Raw genomic sequence first — 25,244 nt, 5'->3', positions numbered from 1 at the left:
ATAACGGGGATCAAAAAAGAGGAACATTATTCATCCCACCATTGTGAACAATTAGACCCGACACCACCTGGAAGTCCAGAAATAAAGTTTATTTCAGTTCGTCTTCAGCCTTCACAACAATTTAAATAGCAGGACAGAAGACGTCCGTCTCTGTACACATTGGTTAGTAAAAAAAAAAAAATCTAAACTCAGGTCAGACACTTCCACTTCCACATTCACTGATACTGCGTCTCTTTTTATTGTTTTTCTTTCTTTGCATTGAGAGGAAACATCCAAGTCGATGCAGCAACAGTAACCGTGCTTCTAAAGAGTTCATTAGAAGCACAAAAGTTCAGTTTGTCTCCCGTTTCTTGTCCTGAGGGAGTGCCTACAAAGAAAATGCTCCAGATAAAAACAACTTCATTTCAAAGACAATCTTTAACACAGCCGGCCCCGCCAAGAGAACACTGATTGTTTGGCAACGAGCAATATTTTGAGGCAATGGAAGCTGAAACATTTCCCTGCAACCTGCTCCAGGTATAACGGTCCTAAAGGCCTGCAGCCTGTTCATATTTTCCCAGGAAATTTTTGTTAAAGGAAATTGATTTTTGTTTGTACTTTTAAAAGTCTGAAATTCAAAATGACCTAAAAAAATTAAATAAAATTTGAGTATTTAATCTGGTAATTCCACATTAAAAATGCCAGAATCAGCTTAGTTTATATACAATAACTTTGGCATTTCACAATGAAGACATGATTCATTCACTGCGCCTTCATACTATGATTTTTTTTCTCACAGACCTTCTAAGCAGACTTTACAGGTGACTCTCAGGTTCAGCAGCTGGCTGCACGAAATTTCAGATGAAAAATTAATTAAAATTAAAACAATTCCTCATCCTCAGAAAAAAACTGTGACACTTCGAGTTGGTTTAAAACCGATTTAAAATTTGGTTGCAGTTTTTAACAAAGTTCAAGATTGTGTTTCAGTCCTGAAAATTTCATGTGTCCATCTGCTGTACTCCTGAAGTGATGAAGGACAAATAAGGCAATTTAAAAAGCACCAACCCTGTATGCTTTAGAGGCCTGTAATTCAGAGTTTTCACAGTATTATGGTAAAATTTTGCACGACTTCAGTTATGCTAAAGTTACTGTATAAAAACAAAACAAATTATTTTCTTATAATTAGTATCAAATTACTAATTATAATTTGGCAGGAAAGCATGAACGTTATGTTGAATCTTTGGGAATGATTACAGACCTTTAAATATAAAAGGCCATATTTTCCCCAGCTGCTTTAGCTCCTTTGAGGCAACTTTCTGAAAACCTGAAGGTATGATCAGCAGGTTGGTGCAGCTGTCGAAATGACTGAATTAGGGATCTGCTGTGTCTGACGTCCCAACAATAGGAAAAACAACCCTGTAGGACAATGGGGTGTTTAGGGGAGTCTAAAGCCTGGGTTTCAGGGATTACTTGTACATACACTGACTTAATTACTTGAAACTCTGTTTAATGTAAGCATCCACCACTGTAATAGTATGTATACGACAGAAAAGAAGTAAATGCATAACAGGTCCCAAATCTGACTGTTTTTTTTAAAGCCGAATGACACCTTGTCTTTTCCAGTGTGCTCACTGGAAGGGGTGTGAAGCAAGCATGGGAACCTTTATGTCCTGAGTAAGAGTAAAGTTTTAATCTTGTCACACCTCCTTTACACTTAACTGTAAATTTAGCAATTAAACAGTGAAGAGTGAGATATTTGGGAAATATCAATTCAGATAAATATTAAATGGGGGAAAAAAAAAAAAACATGAAGTGAAGAGACTCTGTACGCATAGTCCCCAGACTTAATCATCCAATCAGAGGCAAAGTGCACAGAGATGACAAACTAAAATGTTGGACTGTTCCTTTGACAGATCAGGACTAGATGCGGGTAAATCCTCCTGAGCCCCACTGCCTCAGATACCCACCAACTACTGCAGCCCACCACACACAGCGAGTGTGCAAAGCCAGAGGAATAGAAAACTGCAAAAAGGTGACTGTAAACCATCTGAAACTGCAGTGCAGAATGATACTGACTCAAACTGCAAAAAATATACAGGAATGTGAATTAAAAACTAGAGAATAAAGTCCAAACCACTGTGAAACATCAGTAACAGTAATTGAATGAACATAAACATGTGTTTAAAACATAACAGACGTGATCCAGTTTTTCCCACAGCTTTTAAAAAACTGGGGCTGTAATCTGTTCTGCTGTTCTGTTCATGCAATCGGACAGCAAGAAAAACAAAAGCCTTTAGAGGGCGCTAGTGAGGCTCTAGAGGCTGTGTCAAACATTAAATGTTAAGAAAATTACAAATCATTTTTGGATTACAAGAAAGCACCACAAAACGTCCCAAAGCTTAGGAATGCCTCATTTACTGAGTTCATTTAGTCCTGCTTCATATTGTTATCTTTGATATATGCTGCGACTTAGAGCTGCAACATTTTTAATGCAGTAATGTTCCTGGGAGATAAACACCTTGTCAGTTATTCTACAAAATGTAGTTTCAGGGAGACTGTTTAAAACTTAAAAACAAAGCTGAGGTTTCTGCAGAACACAAATGGACGTTTCTCAACTACAGAGCACAAACATTAAAGGACTACGATGACCTGGATGACTGAGAACCTTCACAGACATAAAGAGCACAATCTGTAATTGCATAAGGGATTAGTCATGGTAGTACATGGTCAGTGGTTCCAGCCAGCTACATCGAACCACTGAGAATCATCTACAGTGTGTTCTGCAGGCACGTGTATGGCGAGGTGGAAGCAGAAGTGGGCAGGGCTTAATCTTTTAAGGTGGGGTTACAGTCCTGAGTGTTGTTGATTGTTCGACTATACGCTCACTTTTTAATCTATATATTGTTATGTTTTTGATTTTTTTTTTTTTTAAATATTAACCCGACAATGTGGGTCTGCTAATAGTAAGTCAATGATTTTATAAATGACTGGCTTGTATTTGCCAAATATTTCCAGAGCGTGGTGGAAACTTGAAAAGTTTAGACATATAAGCAAGAGTTCTGATAAATTAAGGTGGAAATGTGGCTCGTGATAAATAAAGTTTCCTATTTTAAACACTGAACCAGAAAATGTTGCAGTATTGAAAAAAAAATGGATAGGAGCATCAGATTACAGCCTCAGTCTTCATGTTTCAAGCTTTGAGAAAGTTTGTAAAACTTCAATCTCACAAAAGATGTAAAAAAAAAAAAAAAAAAAAGAAAAAAAAAAAAAAAAAAGAAGGAAAAAGGAAAAAGCTTAAACGTTTTCTTTTCCCACTTCATCGTTCATATGCTCAGCCAGTTTATCAGCTGCTGTAGAAGGTGCATCTTTAAACCTCCCAGTCTCAAAAACACATCAAACTACTAATTTCTACTTCATGCCATAGACGATAAAATCAAAATTAAAAAGTTGAATATAATGTAAAACAAACAAAACCACATAATTAAATACTAATATATACAGTGGTTTTTAAAAATTTGTTGTTGTGCTGCTGCACGTTAGAAATGTGCATGATTATAGCCACATAAAAAAAAATTTAATCATATAACTGTGTGTAAACATAAATACTAATATTCCTAAGTTCGTCTTTAGTGTTGATCAGAGCACAGTAACAGCGGCAGAGAAACAGGAACTCCAAACCTCCATTTAGAAAATGTTGACACTTTTTGTGCAACAAAATAAAACAAACAAAAAAAATAAATGCATGAAAAGCTGAAATATGGAGAAGTGAGGTTTCCGTAGGACATCAGCTACCACAGCATCATCATCATCATCATCAGCCCATCAAATAAAACAAATCCTTCAGAGAACTTAAGACATGAAACAGTTTGTTTTGTCAAATCAAAAGCTAAACATCTGAGACAATGAACATGAGAAACTTCAGTTACATTCTAGCTAGTTGTTGTTTTTATAAGTTGTTTATATCTTTGTACAGTGTCTGTTCAAAACAACAGTCATCTAAAAGGCGCTTTTTATTGTAAGTTACATCATTATTAGAGAGAGAACTGCAACAATCACACAATCACCTATAAGGAGTACTTGGTGACAACGGGGAGAATGAACTCCTTTTTAACAGGACGAGACCTCCAGCTGTTAGGGTTGGGCTGCATTTAGTGTGACTGGGTGGAGGGTGGAGCAAAAGGGAAGAGAGTAAAGATGGACACAGAGAGACTACAAACAACAAGAGAGCAACAGTTGCACATATAAGAATAAAAAGAAGTCAAGTAGAAGAGCTCAGTGCATCATGGGAAGTGCAGCCTGAACCTATAGCAGCATAAAAGGATGTTTCAGGGTCACCTCATCCAACCATAAGTAAAAGCTTTATTACAAAGGAAATTTTAGAAGTGGACAGTTCAGTTCAGGGTGTCCGTCTCCTGAATCCAAACTGGGAGCTAATTCTTTAGCCCGATAGCTGAATTCTCCAGCTTTCATTCTGCTTTTTGAAACCCTTACTATGAGGTCTTTAAGGTATGATGGCACCTGATCATTCTGGACTTTCTATGTAAGGATGAAGATTTAAAAAATACATTCTGGATTTAACAGGGAGCCCATGAAGTTGAGCCAATTTGGGAGAAATATGCTCTCTCTTTTTAGTCCCCTTAATCCTCTTACTGTTGCGTGGTGATCACTTGGGATCAACTGAAGGCTTTTCAGGGACAGGTGTCAAACTCCAGGCCTCGAGGGCTGGTGTCCTGCAAGTTTTAGATGTGTCCTTGATCCAACACAGCTGATTTAAATGTCTAAATGACCTCCTCAACATGTCTTGAAGTTCTCCACAGGCCTGGTAATGAACTAATCATTTGATTCAGGTGTGCTGACCCAGGGTGAGATCTAAAACCTGCAGGACACCGGCCCTCAAGGCCTGGAGTTCGACACCCCTGTCTTAAGACATTACCACTGAAACATGTAAGGTCTGCCTATCAAGAAGCATTTTTATGTCCCGTGTCACTATTTGTGGTCAGTTTTCTGTAATGTCTCACACAAATTATGTAAATTAATTTACGTTTCTCATGTTCTGCCTCGTGCTGTTTGCTCTTGATTGCTTTCTGTTCATTATGCGCTTTCTGCCCTTCAGTAGGAACTAGCTGGTTAAACGTTACTGGTTTTGCTCTTGCCCTTGGCTCCGCCTCCTGGGCTGCTTTTACTCTCTGACTTCCTGCCAGAGGAGTTCTGCATGGTGGACACTTTAACCGCAGAACCCGACTGACCACCACTGTTGTTGTTATTATGGTTTGAGTTTCCGCTCAGTGTCTCCATGATGGAGCGGAACGTCCCGAAAGGCCGCTTGCTTTCAGAACTTCCTGTTGGAGTCCTCTCCTTCCCTTGATGCACTTTTGTTGGCTCTGCCTCCTGACTGGAGCTCTTGTGCACCTGCTCATCGAATGTAACCCTCAGTTTGAGGTTCTGGGATGTCTTCCTGCGAGATGAGGGAGACTTCAGGGCACTCTTGGGGCTGGTTGCGACTTTCTGGCCATTGGTGGCATCCTGGTCCCCTGGAACGTCTGGGGTTTTGCCATCTGTGGCTTCAGGGTCACTGGAGGTGGGGGACGGGTTGTAGCCAATGCTATCTACTGACTTTGATCCACTGAGAGAAAATGCCAGCTTCCTCTCAACTGTGGAAGATGATGATGAGGGGAGGTGCTTTTTCATCATTAGTTGGAGGTGGTTTGACACCGGCTCCTCCTCTGTGATTGGCAAGTGGGATGGCCTATCAGGTCGTAGTGTGTTTGAGGGTGGAGCTCCCTGATTCTTGCCCTCTTCTGGTGGATAACCATCTGAATCGGATTCGCTTAAGGAACGCTGCATGATCTGTTTGAGTCTTGCTAGTTTGAGCTCTCTCCTCTCCACCAGCCCAATTCTGCGGCCCCCAGGAGCCCCAGGGCCTTCTCTGCTCATACCACCTGCAGGAGGCAGTCTCTCTCTAGGACAGAGTGTCTCCGACATGTCCTTCCCCAGGAGCTGCCGCAGCACGGAGTCTGGACCCACCCCTCCCTGACGAACCAACCAGTGACCGTCACCAGGAGTCCCCTCAGCAGTCAACATCATCTCTTGCCACGCCTCCACAGAGGGTTGATGGGAGCTGCAGCGCAGACAGGGAGACAGAGATCATGCTCCATGTTCATATTTTAACGCTTTAGTATTTCTACCTTTGGTTAGCGATGAAAGCAGTGTTAAACTGCTTAGTCAACTACTTATTCACATCCCTAGTACATACACACCACTCAACAGTAAAACACAGCCTTTTTATTTAAGCAGTGTGTTGCTCAGCTGTTACCTGCTAGATCTGTTGGAATCATTAGCAACGATTTCTGTTTGTTTGGCATGACCTAAGGCACATGTCTATGTTTTTCAAGTTATTGTGGTCCTTCACCAAGCTCTACTGAGAAAGCTGCTGCTTTGTCACTTTACCAGCTCTGACTCATTAAGCAGATCTTAGCTTCCACATCTTCTTTTATTATATGATTAACTTTCATCTGTATGGCTTTTACACACCGAGCGTGTGTGTGTGTGTGTGCCTGTTACCTGGGTGATCTGGACGGTGTCCCCTCTGCCTTGTTGGGCTCCATCAGTCTCTGCAGCTGTTTCTGTAAGGCCATTCTCTCTGACGCCTGTCTACATGACAAACATGCAACACATATGACAGCTCTAACACTGAGACAGCTCCTGTGTTTTTCCAAGAACACTGAAGTCTGAATGCTGTCTGTTTCAAAACAATTACACAAACAGATTTCATGATGCAAATAATTAATAAAAGATATCCCACAAAGACACAAATAGCTCTTTTCTACTAGTACCCACTCATCTTGGCTCAGCTTGACTCAGCTCGGTTTTTAGGCTTTTCCATTAGATAGCAGTACCTGGTATCAGGTACTTTTTTAGTACTTGCTCAGCTGGGGTTCGATGTGAGCTGAGTCTATGTGAAAATGTGACGTCGACAGGCAGCATGCCACCGATTAACCAGTCAATGATGAGTCATGAGAGAAAAATCCAAACTGCCATTTTTAAAAATGGCCCTGGATAGTTTCCAGCAACCCTGAAGTGAATAAGAAGTTTAAAAAAAAATGGACGGCTGGATCTTTTCCAAAGAATTATTATTAATGACCACCAGTGGTGATGATGTTCTCATCTCATAATGTGATAAGCTGAACATTTTGGGGTTATGACATATTTGAGACTCAGATAACAGGATGATAATACTACAATTCTAAACTATGCAAAAACACATCAACTTACTCATTGAGCTGCTTGGTGAGCTTAACAACCTGCGAGGCCAGCGACATGCAGGTTTCTACTACAACCAGGTAGCGGGCGCAAGTGGTGTGTCCCTGCCGCTCGGCACTCTGGGAAGGCCGCTCCCCCTGCTGGTTCTGGAATGTCACATTGGAGCCGTACTCCACCAGAGTCTGGATAAACAAACACAAACCTTTCACAGTTCTGAGCTCTAGCCCACAAGTTTCAGACGTTTCAGAGAAGCAGCTCTCTCATTTAAACCATATCATTAGTTATCAGTATTTTGATTGTCAGCCTGGGCTAGCCAGCAGGAAGCAGACAAGACTAATAATATCCGCCCTTCCTTCAGCAGGGTGTGCCACCTACAGAGAAAATACCCCTCAGCCTCTATTGCAGGAAAATTAGCGAAAAGTGTAAAACCTAACACTTGTAATAAATCAGTGTTGTGTCAGGTTAAGTAAGAGAAAAAGGAACTAACCAGAATGTTGCAGCGAGCATTTAACCTTTTACTCTACAGAAGCGTGATGGATGGTGATAAAGTGATAAATCTCCGAGCAAAGAAACAATATTTAGGAACAGGAAAAAAAGGTTCAAGATAGTAGAACTTTTTAAAAACCCCGTGAATGACACATTACCAGAGAAACAGATGAATAAAGACAAAGCATTAGCTGCTCTGAGACAATAAACAATATGACCAACTCTCCACCTGCCGCAGGTCGAGGTTAGAGCTCAAGTCATTCAGTCCACACAGATTCTGACAGCAGGCGGACTAACAGCAGAACCTGCTGTATATTTATGGGAGCAAAACATCCAGTGATGTAAATCTTGAAGCTATATCACAGACTTAAACATCAGGTTACCTGTATACAGCTGAGGTGACCATACTGAGCTGCTATGTGGACTGCAGTGTTTCCGTTCTGGTCGACTTCATCCAGAGAGATAGCCTGTTCCTGCATGAACTGAAGCAACCACAGCAACACCTTCTCCTGAAGGGAGAGATGGCATATCCATTAAAACAATATAACTAAATGTTCATCGTCTTATTGGATCAGTGAAATGAGAGTAACCATGATAATGTGTCATTATTTGTTAATGATAGTTAAAAGCAGCAATAAATTCTCATAATAAAGTTTAACAGTTCATGTGATTCAAGCATTTCATTTTAGCTTTTACACTAGAATATCAACAGCAAAAACATGCCAGGTTAAGTTATTAAGATGGTCGTCCCTTGCACAGCGGCTTTACGCTACTCCTATTTCATAGGATGGGTTAAATAAAGTGAATGAATTTTCCTCATGGTAATAATAAAAGATAACTTAAAAATAACACACAAATTAAACTTACGCTAAGTAAACAGACAAACAATCTGATTTGTTTATTGACTGCTGTGCCACACACTTGGAAATCACAGATGTCACAAGCAAATTATAAATTACCAATATATCCACCTACTGACTTGTAGGGAATGAAAACACTCAATGTGTAATGTGGAAAAAATAAAATCGACTGCTCTCATCACCTGCATGTGTGTGTTTATGTGCACGTGTGTGTATTACCTGTCCATATCGGGCCGCGTAGTGGATCAAACTGGGATGTTCTCTGGTGCAGCTCAGCTCGGCAATGGCTTCTGTCTCACTTACCATCCACCTCACGCACTCCAGATGACCATTCTACAACAAACACGCACGCATGTTTCAATCACTTCGAGCCATATCAGCCGGTGCATGTCCAAACTGCAATGTGACCAGATCAGTATTTAGCCAGCCAGCTTCTTTGAAAAAAAGCTACCGAATGTTCTTCATGCGGGCAACAACTTCACCTAAAATAAGCTGAGTTTTTCTAGGAGTAAGAACAGGGCTGGCACAATTTATTTCTTATAGAGTGTTACAGTGAGAAAAGACAGCTTCCTAAAATGTCACAACATGATTCTTGTGATATTTTCCAGAGAGGAACCATTGCTATGAACTTATTTGTGTCTTTAGATCCAAACTGTTATGTACTACTGATATGTGGCCTAAAAAGTAGCCAAGTTCCCACAATGAGTCAGTGAAAAGATTTATGCCCCTGCAACGTGAGTAATACGACTACATTCATTTAACATACTTCAGCATGGACCAGGTGGCTGGAAATCTGTCATCCTGTTAATCTAAGCATATAAACAACAGTCTTGTTAATAACAACCAATCAGGAATCAGCAAACAGCTGCAGAGCTTGTCTCCAGATAACACACTTCCCTTCTGGCAGCCAATCAAGAGCCTAGTTTCCACTACAGGGCTGCCAAAGCAGGACCTGCTCATATTTGCGGCATTTAACTTCTTTCTTTCTAACATCCTGCGGCTGCCAATAGAGCTGGAGTAAACGTTTACCTAATTTTATCAAAAACCTCCATCTTATTATTACAGTATGACCTCACTGACCAGCTGTCAGTAACCAATCAAATGTCTGCATACCCTTGTTAGCTTACAGATGTTTTTTTCTACTTTCAGGAGGACTAATATTTTGACCTGCAGGTATGAACAGTGGGAATTTGAAGACTTAAAGGGTATACAGGCACATTACATTCACATCATGCAGGGTAGATACATAGCTAAAATAAGGCTGAAGCTGCATAAACACATTTCTTACACTTTTGTTGGACTTTATCTGACAAACAAGATACTGCAGTTAATGTGTGTAACATGCATGATGACACCGCTGAATGCCAACACTGCTGGGTGACCCTGAACACACCACACAGTGGGGTGCCAGTACTCTGGCTTGATGTAATTCAAAGTTGTCTTCTCAATGTCATTAAAGCAGAATCTCTGCCAGCACTTGAATACAAGCATGTTACTTTGGAGACATACACCCAGTCTAACACTGAAGTTCACCTTGACCCCCAGACCAGCGGGGGTGAGCTGCTGGTTGTTGCGCTCATTGAGACAATCCTCCCCCATCAAAGATGTGAGATGCTGCAGACAGTCGGCGTGGCCCTGAGAGGCCGAGATGTGGAGCAGGTTGTTTCCATCCTCGTCTCTGATCAGCTCCAGATTATCAGCTGCCAGGTGAGGCTGCACAAGGAGGACAAAGAGGAGAAAACACAGAGGTTGTGAAGTGTAAAGGACGACGGGGTGATGAGGAGAAGGATGACAAAATATGATGAAATACGCACCAGCAATGAGATCTGTCCTTCTCTAACGATGTTAATGATGTTCTGGTTCTTCTTGGATTCCTCGTCTACTTCCCCTCCTGCTCCACCACTCCCTCCAAACCCCCTTGACCCACCTCCCACTCCTCCTGATGCAGAAGCCCAGGATTTGGAGCTGTCCTGCCTGCTCACGCTGCCCCCTGGCAGAGGGAAAATTAGTCCTGGGCCCCCTGGAGGGTCCACACTTGGTCTCTGGCTCTGAGAGTCTGGATAGACCCGTGCAGACAGCAGTTTGTCTGAAAATCATGTCATGTCTTTATATGTATATATATATATGTTAGCACGGAAGAACAGAACAGAGGACAGTACATTTATTTAATACCTGCATCAGAGAAAGAAGAGAGAGAGGATGAGCAGCTAAGGAGGCCAGAAGACATCTCTGGCTGGTAACCTCCTCCACCTGGGGATCGGTGGAGGTGGTGGAGGTCTGGATCCATTGATTTGGACTTCCTCAGGTCAGACCACTTCACTGGTGACAGAACGCAATACTGCAGAAAACACCAAGTGAGCTTTTAGTTTAAGTGAGAAAATTACAGTCACAGTTATATTGGAGTCTGCAGAGGGTCCCAGTGCGGTGGAAGACATCACGCCTCGTCCCTGTACCAAAGACGCCACATCCCAGTGGCCCCCAGGATTACAGGCCTGTGGCACTGACCTCCCATATCATGAAGACCCTGGAAAGACTCATCCTGGACCAGCTCCAACCCATAGTCAGACCACATCAGGATCCCCTTCAATTGGCTTACCAGCCCCGACTCGGAACTGAGGACGCCATCATCTACCTGCTCAATCGTGTCTACACCCATCTGGGCCAGCAGGAGAGCACTGTGAGGGTCGTGTTTTTTGACTTCAAAAAATAGCCTGGTGGTGCATTCAACACCACCAGGCTGACTCTCCTGGGTGATAATGTTATATACCTATGTGGTATGTGACTTTTGTTGCTATGATGCCAGGTCTCTCTTGGAAATGAGATTTTTAATCTCAATGAGATTTTTTTACCTGGATAAATAAAGGATTAATAAAAATAATCTAACAGCGATGCAGGTGGATGCTTCTCTGTGTCCCGTTGATTACCTGTCAGGAAGACCACAGTAAGTGTGTCTTCCACATTGTGATGGTAATTAGCAACACAGGGGCACCACAAGGGACTGTCCTCTCCCCCTTCCTCTTCACCACAGACTTCAGCCACTGCACAGAGACCTGCCATCTTCAGAAGTTTTCTGATGACTCTGTGGTGGTTGGATCAGCAGGGGTGATGAGTCCGAGTACCGGGCTGTGGTTGACTCCTTTGTCACGTGGTGCGAGCAGAATCATCTGCAGCTCAACGTGGCAAAGACCAAGGATTTGATTGTGGACCAGGAAAGACCAGGAAATCCACGGGGTCAGCGTGGACATTGTGACATTGACTATAGATACCTTGGAGTACACATAGACAATAAACTGGACTGGGTTAAAAACACCACTGCACTTTACAGGAAGGGCCAGCGTCATCTGAGGCAGCTGAGGTCCTTCAAGATTTTCTATGAGTCTGCTGTGGCCAGAGCAATCCTCTATGCTGTTGCATGCTGGGGCAGCAGGTTGAGCATTGCTAATGCCAACAGACTCAATAAACTGATCCACAAGGCCAGTAATGTTGAGGGTATGGAGCTTGACTCTCTTAAAGTGGTGTCGGGAAGTGAATTTTGTCCAAGATAAAGACAATGTTGGACAATACCTCCCACCCACTCCATGACATGCTGGCTAGCCACAGGAGCACGTTCAGTGAGAGACTGAGATTACCTAAAAGCGCCACTGAACAACACAGGAAATCATTCCTGCCTGTGGCCATCTCCCTGTACAACTCCTCCATCTAACACATTGTAAACACTGCAATAGTTACATCTTTTTGCACACACTCTTTTCTTACTCAGTACTGTTGCTGTCAATTTTCTTGATATTTATTTATATTCACATCTGTCAACCCCAGATATTTATTATTTGGTGATTTGTGTATATATTGTGCTATTCCTTTTATCTTAACATACTGTATTGTTGAATAGTCTAGTCTATATCTGTTAATGTTACTGTACAGGAGCAACTGTAACCCACATTTCAAAAGTAGTAGCTATATTTATTTGTTTATGTATATGTTTAGGTCTGGACAGAGGCACTGTAAATACAAACAGAAATATGAAGCATAAAAGATGCTGGCTCACTCACCTGAGTTTGTGAGCTACTACTGCTGCCCAGGCTCAGAGGCTCATTGTGGGTTAAAGTGGAGTTCTTCAGCCCTCCTCCCCGATTCCTCTCCAGTGTGCCTCCACCTATGTTGCTCCCCGTCACTGACCGCTTGTCGTGGGGAACACGGGGCAGCGTGGACATCTGCTGAGTGGACTTGATATAAGGCACATCCAGGATCTCATCCATGTCCAGATCATAGTGCTCCAGTTCCCCAAACAAAGCCTGGGGGTTGTTGCTCCCTCCAACAACACCAACACTGCTGCCCAGGCTCTTAGCCTTTCCTCCCTGCCCGTCAGAGGAGGCATTAGTCTGTTTGTCAGGGTCATCCTTACTACTCTCAACTGGCTCCCCCAGAACCAGCCCCTGACCTTGGACTTTACCATCGGTCTCTGCGTCAGTGGTTTCTGGTTGGTGCTTAAGAGGTGAGACCCTCTTCACCGGCCGGAACTTACTGTGAACCTCAGCAATCCCTGTGGGTTTGATTCCCCCGCCGCTGTGGGAGGACACACTGCGGCTCCAATTGATGGCTGGAGCTGCAGGAGGACAGGATGATCAGAGATCTGATCTAAACTGTTTCAAACAGTTCAAACTGTAATTATATTATTGTTAAGTTACCTTGCCTCTCCTCTGCCTGACCATCGCTTCTCCTGGACAGCTCAGGGATGCTCTTCAGAGACGTGACAGAATACTGTAAGAGGATGAGGAAAGATTAAAAAAAAAAAAAGACAGAAAATTGTACGCAGCAGTCCAGCAGCTGTGCAAGGAAGTTATATTTAGATATTAGCCAATTACTTTAAGTACTGACAGATTGTAACTTGAAGCAGTTACAGCTGTGTAATTTCAAACTCCTTCCTACACAGACCCAAAGCCAAGAAAATCTGTCCAAATCTTTCCGTCATGAAAGTTAACGGAATAAAGAAATGCACTGACTAAATGCGACCAAGAACTGAGAGCAGTTCGAGGCCACCTCGTGCAATCAAGGTGGCCTTGACTGCACGATGCTACAGTCAAGGCCACCTGTATCATCCCACCCATCCAAAATTGATACAATGCTATGGGCTGGCTAATTTATTTTATTTTTCTATTTATCAGATAGATAAAACAGGTCCTGCCACTTAGCCTTAGGGTTAGTGTGTATGGCTGATTTATACTGTAACTTAGAGGAAAGTGCATCCCTGATCCATGCCTTTGCCACTACCCTAAAAGCCTACATCCTGTGGAACCTGTGCAATGATCACTAACAGCTGTCTGCAGCTGGCTTTGTCTCAGCATCTCTGACTTTAACCTGATCTGTTTTCTGTGGTGTGTCAGTTGGTTATCAGCTTCAGCTCTTCATCACTTTTTATCTGAGGTTACTGCCTGAGTCTGCTGCTGGCACCATCTGCACAGACATGGTCTGGTTATCTGTGGACAATCCAGGCCCAAGTGAACCTCTAATGTATTTACTAGCACATCATATGTCAATTAACACTCTCAGTGGTAGTCTCTTGAGTTGCTCACCTGAAAATTTGTTGTTTTCTTGCCCATTTCATGTTGTCATTAGTCATTTCACCCACAGCTGTTTGAAGTTGCCAAATATCATTCACTTTTTACAGTCTCTCAATGCCACGTCCCTGCAAATTGCTTCCAGTGTGCATGTAACTTAACTCTCTACTGTAGAACTCCAGCACTGCCAACATTTTTTAATCTATTTGCCTTTCATTTAAAGTGTTGTTTTTTTAAGTTCCTGCAAAAGTACACATTTTTTATGAAGTTCACCAAATGCGGATGATTTTAAGTGAATCAACAGTCATGCTAATCATTGATCAAAATAATAATCTTTTTTAAGCACTGAGCAACCATAAATATGCTTATTGCAAAGTTAGCATTATTTACATAGCTGTGTGTAAACTGAAGGGTGGTAGTGACTATCATCTTCTTGAGCTCCAGAGATACGCAAAGACTGAACTGCTTTATATTCTGTTAGCTGCGTACAACCCCATCAAACTTTACTGGTGATGAAGATGCAGCTGGTAGTTGCGCCCCTGTGGGCAGCTTGTCATATCATACTGACCACTGAATCATCAGAGAAGTCGATCTCATCCAGGTCGAGGTATTCAGGAGCCTCCATCTTCACACCACATCATCAGCCTCACAACCAGCTGCAGACAAAAAGGCAAGATGTCAATGTGTGACTAAAAGCACTAACAAAGCAACAGGATATCACTAATGGTTTCCCTGTGCTCATCAGCATCAACATTCAAAGTCAATAGACAGTTTTGTGTTTCTGTGTTTGATGAATGTTTGACTTGTTGTTTTTGGTTTAGCTGAGCCAATTAAAAAAGTCCAGTTTTCAAATTTATGGGAATAATTTGTAAAGAAAGAAAAAAAGTAGACTTGGGTTTGACTGGTAATTATTCCTCACGCTTATCTTTTTTTGGCGGGGGGGGGGGGGGGGTTGCATTTTATACAAATCAGGACAATAAAAGCCACAACTTTCTTTGCCTAGCTTTTTTATTTAGCAGCATTTAAATCATGAAAATGAAAAAAAAAAAAAAAAACCTCTGGGAATTACTGCTGCAGTGATATGATCAGTGGGGATAAAACACAGGAAGTAGCTGCAGGAAACAGTTTGGCTGAAAATGTGCGTTAAAGTGCTTTTTGATGATCTTTTTCTAACTGATATGACAAATTTCTGCACCGGGAACAAAGTCACAGAACAAATAACAAAGTCACTTCTATTTTAAGGAGAATTTTCTCTTTCACCCACCAAGAAAGGGCTAAAAGGGATTATTTGAAGCAAATCAAATCCTCTTCTACTGGGTAATGCCGCACATTTAAAACTGTCTAAAGCCCTAACTGTCAACTGCACAATCTGACTGAGCAGTTGTGATCAAAGGCAACACACAGCAGGATAATCAGGACTAATCACAGAGCAGCGTGACTTGTACCATGAGCACACAACCTCAACAAACACAAGAGCAAGAAGCTCCCTGGCAACAAAAGCCAAACTCTGAAACAAGAAACAGAAAAAAAAAATCTGTCAAATCTGAAAGTTTTCACTATTTTTTTGTACAATAACTTTAGGCTATCTAATGAAGCTATGCAAAATTTTACTCCCGCATTAGGAAACTTTTCTGCTTTACATGGCCTCTGATTACATAGGAATTCATTTTTAAAATGCCTAAAATTTCCAACATTTTTCTGTCCTCTTAACATAGGTAGAGGATAACCACATGACAATTTCAGGGATGATAAACACATGTAAGCTGCATGCCTTCATTCATTGCTTTGTAAAGTGTGAGACGAACTGCAAATGAGACTATTCGCATTCAAAACAAAAGTTGGACTTGCATGCAGACGTGAAAAAAAAATACGTTGAAAAGGCTGTGGAAGTCCCTGTATTAAGCACGTAAACCTGTGGCACAAAAATCACCAAACTCGGACGACCACAGACTGTTTTCCTTCGTGGTGATGAAGGAAAATGCTGGGCTGGCATGTAAAAGGGCATTTATTCTCTTCAAGGACCTGAAGCTCCATAAAGCACCCCTCCAACAGCCAAACCCATCTGTTCTCTGATTGGATAGTTAAATTTGTGATTGACATGACATTGGCCAATCAGATGAAAGGAAGAAAAGTAGGGTCAAAATTTGTACTTTTTGCACACACACAAATCTTTTTTACACATACAAATCCTGAATTACAAGTACAAAATATTTATGACCACAATTTGAGCCCATAAATATCACCTGATGACTACATGAAACCTCCAGTAACCACTCACAACTTGTGGTTACCAGGGGATCACTGACTAATCATTGGGCCTGCATGAATGTGGCTGATTGGGTCAAGTATAGTTTTCACAGCAACTTTTAGCAACCACTCTGGAACTGGTCATAGGGTTGTCAACTGGACTCTAGGCTGGTGTGACTGAGGCCCAAGATGGCTAATGAGGTTTCCAACTATTACTTTTGTTCATTAATCAATTTACATACTAACTCTATAAAAGTCTCCAGAGCCCACAGGGATGTTTCCAAATTACTTATTTTGTCAGAGGGAGAGAGAATGTGAAAACACATATTGAACAGATTCCATTTACATGACAGCACAGAAAAACTCAACAATCACATCAGCACTGTTTCTAGTTAAGATCCTGCAAGGAAAGAGAAGACACGTCATCAGCTCCTGTCATTCATCAGTGCCATTCTCTTTCTTTGAAAATCCAGCCAAATAGAGAACAAGCTCTGACCATGAAGCTGGTATGGTTTGTAAAAAAATAAATAAAATATTGCTCACCAATGCTGTAATCATCAGTGTTTTCTGTGTAATTTCCTGTTCTATTCCAGCTGGTAGGACTAAGTAACCAGGGAGTAACATGGTTATGGCTAAAATCAGATCGTGTTTACATTTCTTTTTTGAGTTCAGAGCTCATAACAACGATCAGATCAAAGATGAAACTGGCTTTGAAAGCTCTTCATAGATACCAAACTCACAGACTAGTTTCCGGTATTTAGTAAATTACTTTAAACCTCTATTTGTCACGACTGGGGCAGCAGCCGTTGTGATGAGTGGAAAGGAGGACTCGAATGCAGCACTTACTAAGATGTGAGGGTGGTTTATTAAGAATACAGAACACAAAGTGGGGGATGGCAAAACAGAACTAAGGATAAACTAAACTGGGAGAAACTAAACCATAGAATAGCAAACCTGAACACGAAGGGAGGACAGCAGAGAGAGCACGCTGAGGATTCACAGAGTAATGCAGAGACACAACGAGGAACAGAGGCAGACACACACTATAAATACACAGAGGGACACTGGGAAATCACACACAGGTGGGAGACACAGCTGGACCTGATTATCCTGATCAGACAGGGGACACTAACACCAGGGACCAACAGAGGGAGCACCAACCCAGAAACCCAGTATCCAAAACCCCAAAACACAAACCATCCCAAAACAGCCCACAAACAATAATAATAACAACAACAATAAATACACCAAACACGAGCGATCGTGGCTCGAGAGTTGGGAGTTCGCCTTGTAATCGGAAGGTTGCCGGTTCGAGCCCCGGCTTGGACAGTCTCGGTCGTTATGTCCTTGGACAAGACACTTCACCTACTGCCTACTGGTGTTGGCCAGAAGGGCCGATGGCGCGATATGGCAGCCTCACTTCTGTCAGTCTGCCCCAGGGCAGCTGTGGCTACAACTGTAGCTTGCCTCCACCAGTGTGTGAATGTGTGTGTGAATGGGTGGATGACTGGGTGTGTAAAGCGCTTTGGGGTCCCTAGAGGGGACTAGTAAAAGCGCTATACAAATACAGGCCATTTACCACAAAATCACTGATTCATGGACTCAGGCCCATGACACTAGTAGCATATTTTTATAATAACACTTGAGGCCATTTTAATTCTACGTTTCCCACTTACAAAATAACTACCAAAAACTGCCAAAAAGTGAAAAATATACTTCTTAGAATTGAAAGTAAGATGTGCTGAAGAAAAGATGAGACATCAAAAGATAGACACATTATACAGAGGAGGAGATTTCACTAAACACCCAGTGGCCCGCTCATTCACACAAATAGCCAAACAGCAATAGAAAGTCAATGTTGCCATGTTGTGTGGCACATGGATACTGTTGAGGTTCAGTTTCAGCTGAATGGGAGTGGGTGTATCTCTCTTTATTGTAAAGATGGAGATAAATACACTTCTTGAAATGTTCATTGGCTTATTATTGAGTTCCTGCCCCTTTATATCCCATGGTTCATGTTCACCTGAACCTCATATAGATGTTCTTAAAAAGTAAAGTTTTAAGAATAATTTTAAAGTAAAAAAGAAAAAGAAAAAAAAAGACTGTTTTATTTAGCTGATAATATTTAGCAATAGAGGAATGATGACAGTGCTATATACAATTTCAGTATGCAATTTAAAGAACATACGCATGGTCAAAAATGACTCACATTACAACAGGAGGACACAATAATACCACCCAGAGTATCAGGTTAGACACAGGCTTTCTGAATTTCTTAGGGCCAAACAGAGTGAAAATTACAAGTCACACTGCCCTTCATGTCTCCAAGACATGCCTGTAGCTTCAGTAATTGATTTTTCCCCTGACTTAATAGTTAAAGAAAATCAGGTATTATCTGTATAGTAATAGAAATGTATCCATGTATAACTGCATTGCTCTCTGCACTACATGAAACCCTATAGAACTCATGACTCCATCTTTTGTATGAGAGGAAAAAAAACCTCCAAGTTTACATAAAGAAACTGGAACTGGACAAATATGATTTAAAGCAGCACAGCAGATTTCTAGCTTCATCCTTCTCATCTGAAGCAGCGTGCCATTTGTTCAGTGTTTTATTACTTGCAAGTGGGACGGGTAGCTATTTTTCTTTACCTCATTCTCAAACAAAGTCAACATTTTTTGTGTTTGTTTATTTAACATCTTATTTGGCTATACGTGGAATTTTATACACACAAGACCAATGAAATGTATGCACATTTAGAAAGAGGCTTCAAAACAGCTACAATAAATCCCAAATTGTTACAAAGGTGGCTGTAAAAAAAAAGCAGCAAGATTTCTTTGTAGACTAAATTTGTGCTGATGTTAAAAAATATCTATACACACAAATTAGAAATAAAGAATGAAAATCAAAAAAACTGATTGCACGTTAGCCCCATTATTTGCAAGAAATCTGCAGCTTAATCAATGATGGAAGTATTAGTCATGAGAGGATCACCTAAAATAACACCATGGCTACAGTGGAGTCAGACTGTGAGACCTCTCACGTCATCAGGTGGTGTACCTACAATAAGATCCAGATGTTCTGAGGGAACATTTCATTTCTTTGGCCCATTCTTTCGGGATCATGGAGCCTGTTGATGTGAGATCACTTACAGCTATCTGCATTTAGAACCAAACTGAAAAATCGTCAATTTTCTCACATATATAATAAGTTACTGTGTGCCGCTGTGCCATACCTCGCCTTAAAGAAGCTTTAACCCCTACTCTACCACATAACTTTCTCATCTTTGATTACTAACATTTTTTTCCTTGTACACTGCTTTCAGAGAAAAATAAAGCAAGAAGTAATTTAAAATTCATATGGTCATTTTCCAGGCAATAATAGAAATCTGTCTGTTTTTCTGACCACACATTAAGACTACGCTTAGAGATTTCTTTATGTTTTGAGAAGAACAAACGTCCAGTCATGGAAGTCCAAGATGTTCAGAAAGCAACAAACTGGTGCGTCCGTGTAAGACTGGAGCTGTTTTCAGACTGCGTGGGAGTCAACGGGTCAAAATAAAAAACCCTCTGATTGCAGCTTTGAGAAAGAGTCGAGCCTGCATATCCTTGATAACAACAGTTTAGGCTTCGAAACCCGACATCAAAAATAACATAGAACTTTTAAAGAAAAGAAAAGGAAGGAGAACAACGTCTGCTCACTCTGTTTATGTGAACAGCTGACGAGTCCAAATCCTTCCAGACAGCAAGACACAAAAATAATCAGAGATGAAGCGTTGTTTTGGAGGAAAGACAAGAAACAAGGATGGGAGTTTATTCTTTCCTCAAAGTGTAATTAGAAATTTACTGCATGCTACTTCGCATTTCCCATGGAAATCAGTGAAACTAAAATCCACCTTCCGTCATCTCAAAGTCTCCCTTATTTACATGTTCTGACTTGTTTGTTGAACTGGTGTAAAAATAGAAATGGAAGCAGTGATCTAACGACCACTGGGAGCAGGGAATGCACACAGCACCTCTAAAACCCTGAACTCCTCGTGAGGTTAGTTGGGTTCAAGCGCCACTGTCAGCTGAGCCCTGCCAAACACAGGTTGCAAGATAAAGCTGTAAATCAGACAGAATCGAGACCTGGAGTTTCTTCAGAGCTCACCAAGTTAAATTTAAATGACAGCATACAGAACGACATTCAAAACATGGATTACAATCATAATATCCATGTCCATACAGTAGAAAACCCACACTGACAAAAGAAACTGCAATGATAGCCACAGGATATAACAATAACTCCCATGACACAACTGACTAAATGGACACTACCCGGGGAGACAATGAGCAGTAGAAAATAGAAAATAGATGATAGATTACCCAATTAAAGAGGAACAGCTAATATTAGCACCCTATTTTTATTCTTGGACTTGGCATCATTCACAGTTCATTATTTATCCTTATCAGGGCATCCAGTTCATCTTCTCTCACTCAAACAAGCTGCTTAAAATCCTCCACTTTTAAGCTAACTTTCTTCTGATTGTCTGCCTGTCACCAGCAGAAACAGTCGGTAAGTGAGGCTTCTGCACTTAGAACCCTCATTGGCATTATGTGCCAGTTTTCAACCAGTGCTCCCCTGGGACTGCTGTGGTTACAGGAGCCATTCAGCTCCTCAACCAGTGTTTGCACCAGAGAAATAAAAGCTACTTTCAAGTAGCCTCGCATGTTTGATTTGACAGGTGGTTACTTTACTTTACTTTATTCTGGCCTTAATATTAGTTGGAAGCAGTCTGATAGATAACAGTTATTTTTTCCAGTAAAAACTGAGTAAATTTATCAAAGATCTGCAGATTTCAACACCTCAGAAAATAAGATTGTCTTCGCACTAGACAAGATTTAAACCAATCAGAAAGCACTACTTGCGTACTTTAAATGACTAAAAGTACTGTACATGTAGTATGGCAACACTTTAAAAGCAGATAAAAGTAAAATACGAGAAACATTTGACTTTATTTAAAAGGACAGTTAGTATGAAGCAGACTTAAAGAGGCCAACAGAGCCCTATGCTTTCTGCTTTATAAATGACAACAAAGGATGGGAGGCGAGTGTGCTCCTATGATTCTTACTGACAGCTTGTTTAATCCTCGGATACCTGCTCAAGCAGCAGGAGGCTAATCAGTTAAGCTAGCTAGCTAATCAGCATCTAAAGAAGCTAATGTGGAAGCTAACAGGCTAGCCAGGCTGGCAGTTGGAAAATTGGGTCAAAGAGAAAGCTCAGGTAAAAGATAAGGCGGTCGGAATAAGGAGCCGTTAGCTCTCGGTTAACGGACAGTTTTCAGACACGGTACCTTTCGGAAGTCAGGCAGCCGAGGGGGGTTAGCCGGTTTAAGGAGCTGGTTGCTGCTAGTGGTAACGCTAGCTGGATGGTTGTTGGATCCAGCTGTTTTTTTCCCTTCTGTCGCCTCTCTGTCTTGAAAAGCACAAAGACTTTGACATATGGGCAGCACAAAGCGCCGGAAACAGGGTGAGCTCTCACTCTGAGGAAATTTCCCAAGACCACGTAGTGTGGAGAAAAGACAAACTTCACTTTCTTTTTGATTTTTTTAGGCTAAATAAAGCAAAAATAAATAAATAAATAATAAAAAAATTAAATAAATAAATAAATAATTTGTGTTTGTTTTCTTTTACTATTGTTGTGCAGCGGGGTAGCTTATTCACTAAGGAGCAAAGCAAGAATAATACACATTTTCAAAAGAATTTGAAATAATATCTAACAAATTTCATAGCATTGAAAATAATGTCAAACATTTTTTTATTTATAAACAAGAGTTTACAAAAAGTGTTTTCTAGTAAACGTAGAGTAGGTAGTAAAGCAGGTAAACGTATTAAGATCCCAAGTCCCCCCAAAAACACAAGAACAAAAGACAAAACCCACATAAACAACATGACTAAAATGAAAAGCACAGCGAAATTACCATAATAATAATGTTATCAATAAACAAAATAATAAGTGAAATAAGTGGGGAACAATCCTAGGATGACTGGGCTAGGTCAGGGTTTGAACAGAGAAGTTTGCCTTTGAGTTTTAAGCAAAAGGGACCGAGTGACAGAAACTGCTAAAAGCTGGAGACAAAATATAGACTTAAAAGACTGATATATAATATATTATAGGGTTGATTGTCAGACGCTTTAATTCAGTGTTTCACATGTAGAAACATAGACATTGAAATTGAAGAAGGGGGGGTGTGTTGTTGCTGTTTTTCTTTCCTTTGGACCATTTTGAGGTCCAACAAGTGCAATTTGAACAATCAAAGCTATGCCTATCTATGTAACTGAGAAAGAGTGGAGCTGGACAAGCCTATATCGAGTTACATTAGCCGCGCTGAGAGGCTTTGATAACTGTTTAAAAGTCCTTTATAGAAATGCGAAGATAAAATTGTAGATAGTACATCAAATAAATATTATTAATTGTTGTAATGGTAATAATGAATCTTCAACTTTGTTACAAGAATTGAATTAATAAAAGTGGAGACGAATAATGTGCAGAAATGTGACCTTTATTTGATTTTTCTGACCAGATGTGTCCACTTCTTATATATATATATATATATATATATATATATATATATATATATATATATATATATATATATATATATAGTATTATATAGAAATGTATTTTACAACAAGAAAAATAAGAAAGAAAGAAAGAAAGAAAGAAAGAAAGAAAGAAAGAAAGAAAGAAAGAAAGAAAAGGACAATGATGAGTTAAAGTTAGCATTTACAGAAATGGAGAAACATCAAGTTCACACAACACACAGACTGTTCCCAATGCTCTTAAAATAACCATATTTTTCTTACCTTTCAAACCTGCCTATGTAAACCCCGCTTTAATTTTTTTTTTCATCTCTGACTATTAATATTTAGTATCCTAATAATGAACTTATTTTAATAACCGGAGCTATTATTAAAAAAGTGGAGCACCGAGTCTGTCTTATGCTCAGTCTCTCGGTGTCTTTTTCCTGCTGGTAACTGAGGCGTTGTTTCAATAGACGATCTTCGATGAGGGCAGCAGCGCAGACGAAGGAAATGAAGTCCGTTATATGGATCCGTTATCCTTAGAATAAAGACCACACTGAAATCCTGAATGGGGTTTTCATTCTAATCGTAATTATATGATTATATAGAATCATAAGGGCAGTTCTTATTGTTATGTTTCATTTCATGTTAAACTAATATTCTTAAATCTATATTTTAATTATTTTTAACGTCATGAATCTTAACGTTTGGCTGAAACAATGAAGATTAAAAAAAAATAGCCCAAGTATTTCAATTTTGCATAAACATTTTAAAGTGTTCTTCACACTCTCCCAGCCTGAACAAGAGCCTTTTTCTGTTATCATTTTGAACACAAATATTAATACAACTTCACAAATGGTCTGTCTGGCACGAAAAATTAGATATACTAAAGAAAAATGTCCTTTTTACGCTAAATAGTGAGCGAAAGATAATTTATTTTCCCGACCGCAATGATTTAAAACAAACTTCCAAATTCAGTGGTTTCTTTGTCAGCATCCTGGATCTGTCTTCTAAAATGAGCCATTTGACATCATATACACAGTTACATAACTTTTAGTCGCAGAAGCTACTCCACAGATGGGATATAAATGTTAGGTTGTGTTTCCGTGTTTCCATAATAACAGCCTGTAAACCTCTGCTTTACTAGACGAGGCATCAGCAGCTCATTTTTACCTCAACACTGACATCTAGTGTCACAGGAAAGAAAGAAGGAAAGAAAGTGAAAAAACTAGAAAATGCACTTTCTGAAGAAACTGCAGTTTGAATGCTGATAGATGTTTTGAGCTGAAATGAAATAATTGCTGAATGTTAAGTTAAAAAATGTTGAATGAGCTGAAAAAGGTGGAATCATTCACCTGAAGGGTAAAGTGCACTTACAATTTTCCAAGTTTGGAAAGTAAACATCCTTAAAATCTAAAAAAGCTGAGTAATGACAAATAAATAAATAAATAAATAAATAAATAAATAAATAAGTCAGCATTCACACTAAATAGTACCATAATATATATAAAAATAATGAGTGATTATATTGTTTATTATTTGCTAAAATGTCTAATAAAGAAATAATCCATAGATTCTTTGTTTTTGTTTTCATTTAACAATAAAAAACATTAATAATTAAAAATGGAGACAATCTACCCAGATAAATATTTGAAACAATCTAAATACCGGACAGGTTGTTTTGGGTGTCAATGACATAAGTTTAACCACAAAAGGTTTTCCTCAGGTAAAGGCTCGGTGTGACAAGAATACCAAGTAGAAGATAATACTCAGATTACACTTTTATTACTCTTTATACCTGCTTCTTTCCAGTACGTGCCAGTAATACTGTGCCACATAGTTTGTATTTCATCCTCGTCTCTTTAAGCTTTCTTTTTTCTCATTTCTGTCCCTTCATCTGTTAAACGAGAGTTCTTCCTTCCCACCATCACCAACGGCTTCCTCACAGAGGACCATCTGAATGTTAAACTTATTCTCAATATTGTAGGTCTTTTTATTGTAATATAAATAATAATAATAATAATGTGACTGTTCTTGTGAATGGTTGCTATATATGTCACCCAATGGTTAGCAAGTTGCATCAATGTACTGTATAGATTTATCACACTTACACAAATATGTGCTTAATGGAACCAAGCTGCAATCATGTGGCTGAAAAGTGAAGGCAACAGAGAAGTGTTAAAAGCTGCAGTCCCTGTAATGGCTACTAATGATTGTACAAAAGTAAATCAATCATCAGAAACTGTTTTGTTAAAATGCCCAGTTTTACAGGGTGTGTATACGTGTCCTATCA

The 25,244-nt window shown here is 40.2% G+C and overlaps 1 protein-coding gene across 3 annotated transcripts; it reads right to left on the bottom strand.

Annotated features, from left to right (window-relative positions):
* Positions 1-4,856: 4,856 nt before the first annotated feature.
* On the bottom strand, positions 4,857-21,877 carry sncaip (synuclein, alpha interacting protein). Of its 3 annotated transcripts, none has more exons than XM_026188260.1 (12): positions 21,721-21,877; positions 14,709-14,796; positions 13,271-13,343; positions 12,635-13,188; positions 10,758-10,923; positions 10,400-10,671; positions 10,119-10,298; positions 8,805-8,918; positions 8,109-8,234; positions 7,252-7,421; positions 6,541-6,630; positions 4,857-6,097 (listed from the first exon to the last, which is right to left on the bottom strand). In XM_026188260.1, the coding sequence occupies exons 2-12, from the start codon at positions 14,763-14,765 to the stop codon at positions 5,107-5,109; spliced, it is 2,793 nt and encodes a 930-aa protein (XP_026044045.1). In that variant the 5' UTR covers positions 14,766-14,796; positions 21,721-21,877; the 3' UTR covers positions 4,857-5,106. The 3 variants fall into 3 exon arrangements, with proteins under 3 accessions (XP_026044045.1, XP_026044046.1, XP_026044047.1); XM_026188261.1 differs by having other exon boundaries at positions 10,400-10,641; XM_026188262.1 differs by lacking the exons at positions 12,635-13,188; positions 13,271-13,343; positions 14,709-14,796; positions 21,721-21,877 and having other exon boundaries at positions 10,758-11,061.
* Between the last annotated feature and the right edge of the window lie 3,367 nt (positions 21,878-25,244).

The sequence above is a fragment of the Astatotilapia calliptera genome, chromosome 12, assembly GCF_900246225.1.
Source record: "Astatotilapia calliptera chromosome 12, fAstCal1.2, whole genome shotgun sequence".
NCBI lineage: Eukaryota > Metazoa > Chordata > Actinopteri > Cichliformes > Cichlidae > Astatotilapia > Astatotilapia calliptera.
The sequence above is the reverse complement of the archived record's forward strand: the minus strand, read 5'-3'. Positions and strand labels throughout refer to the sequence as shown.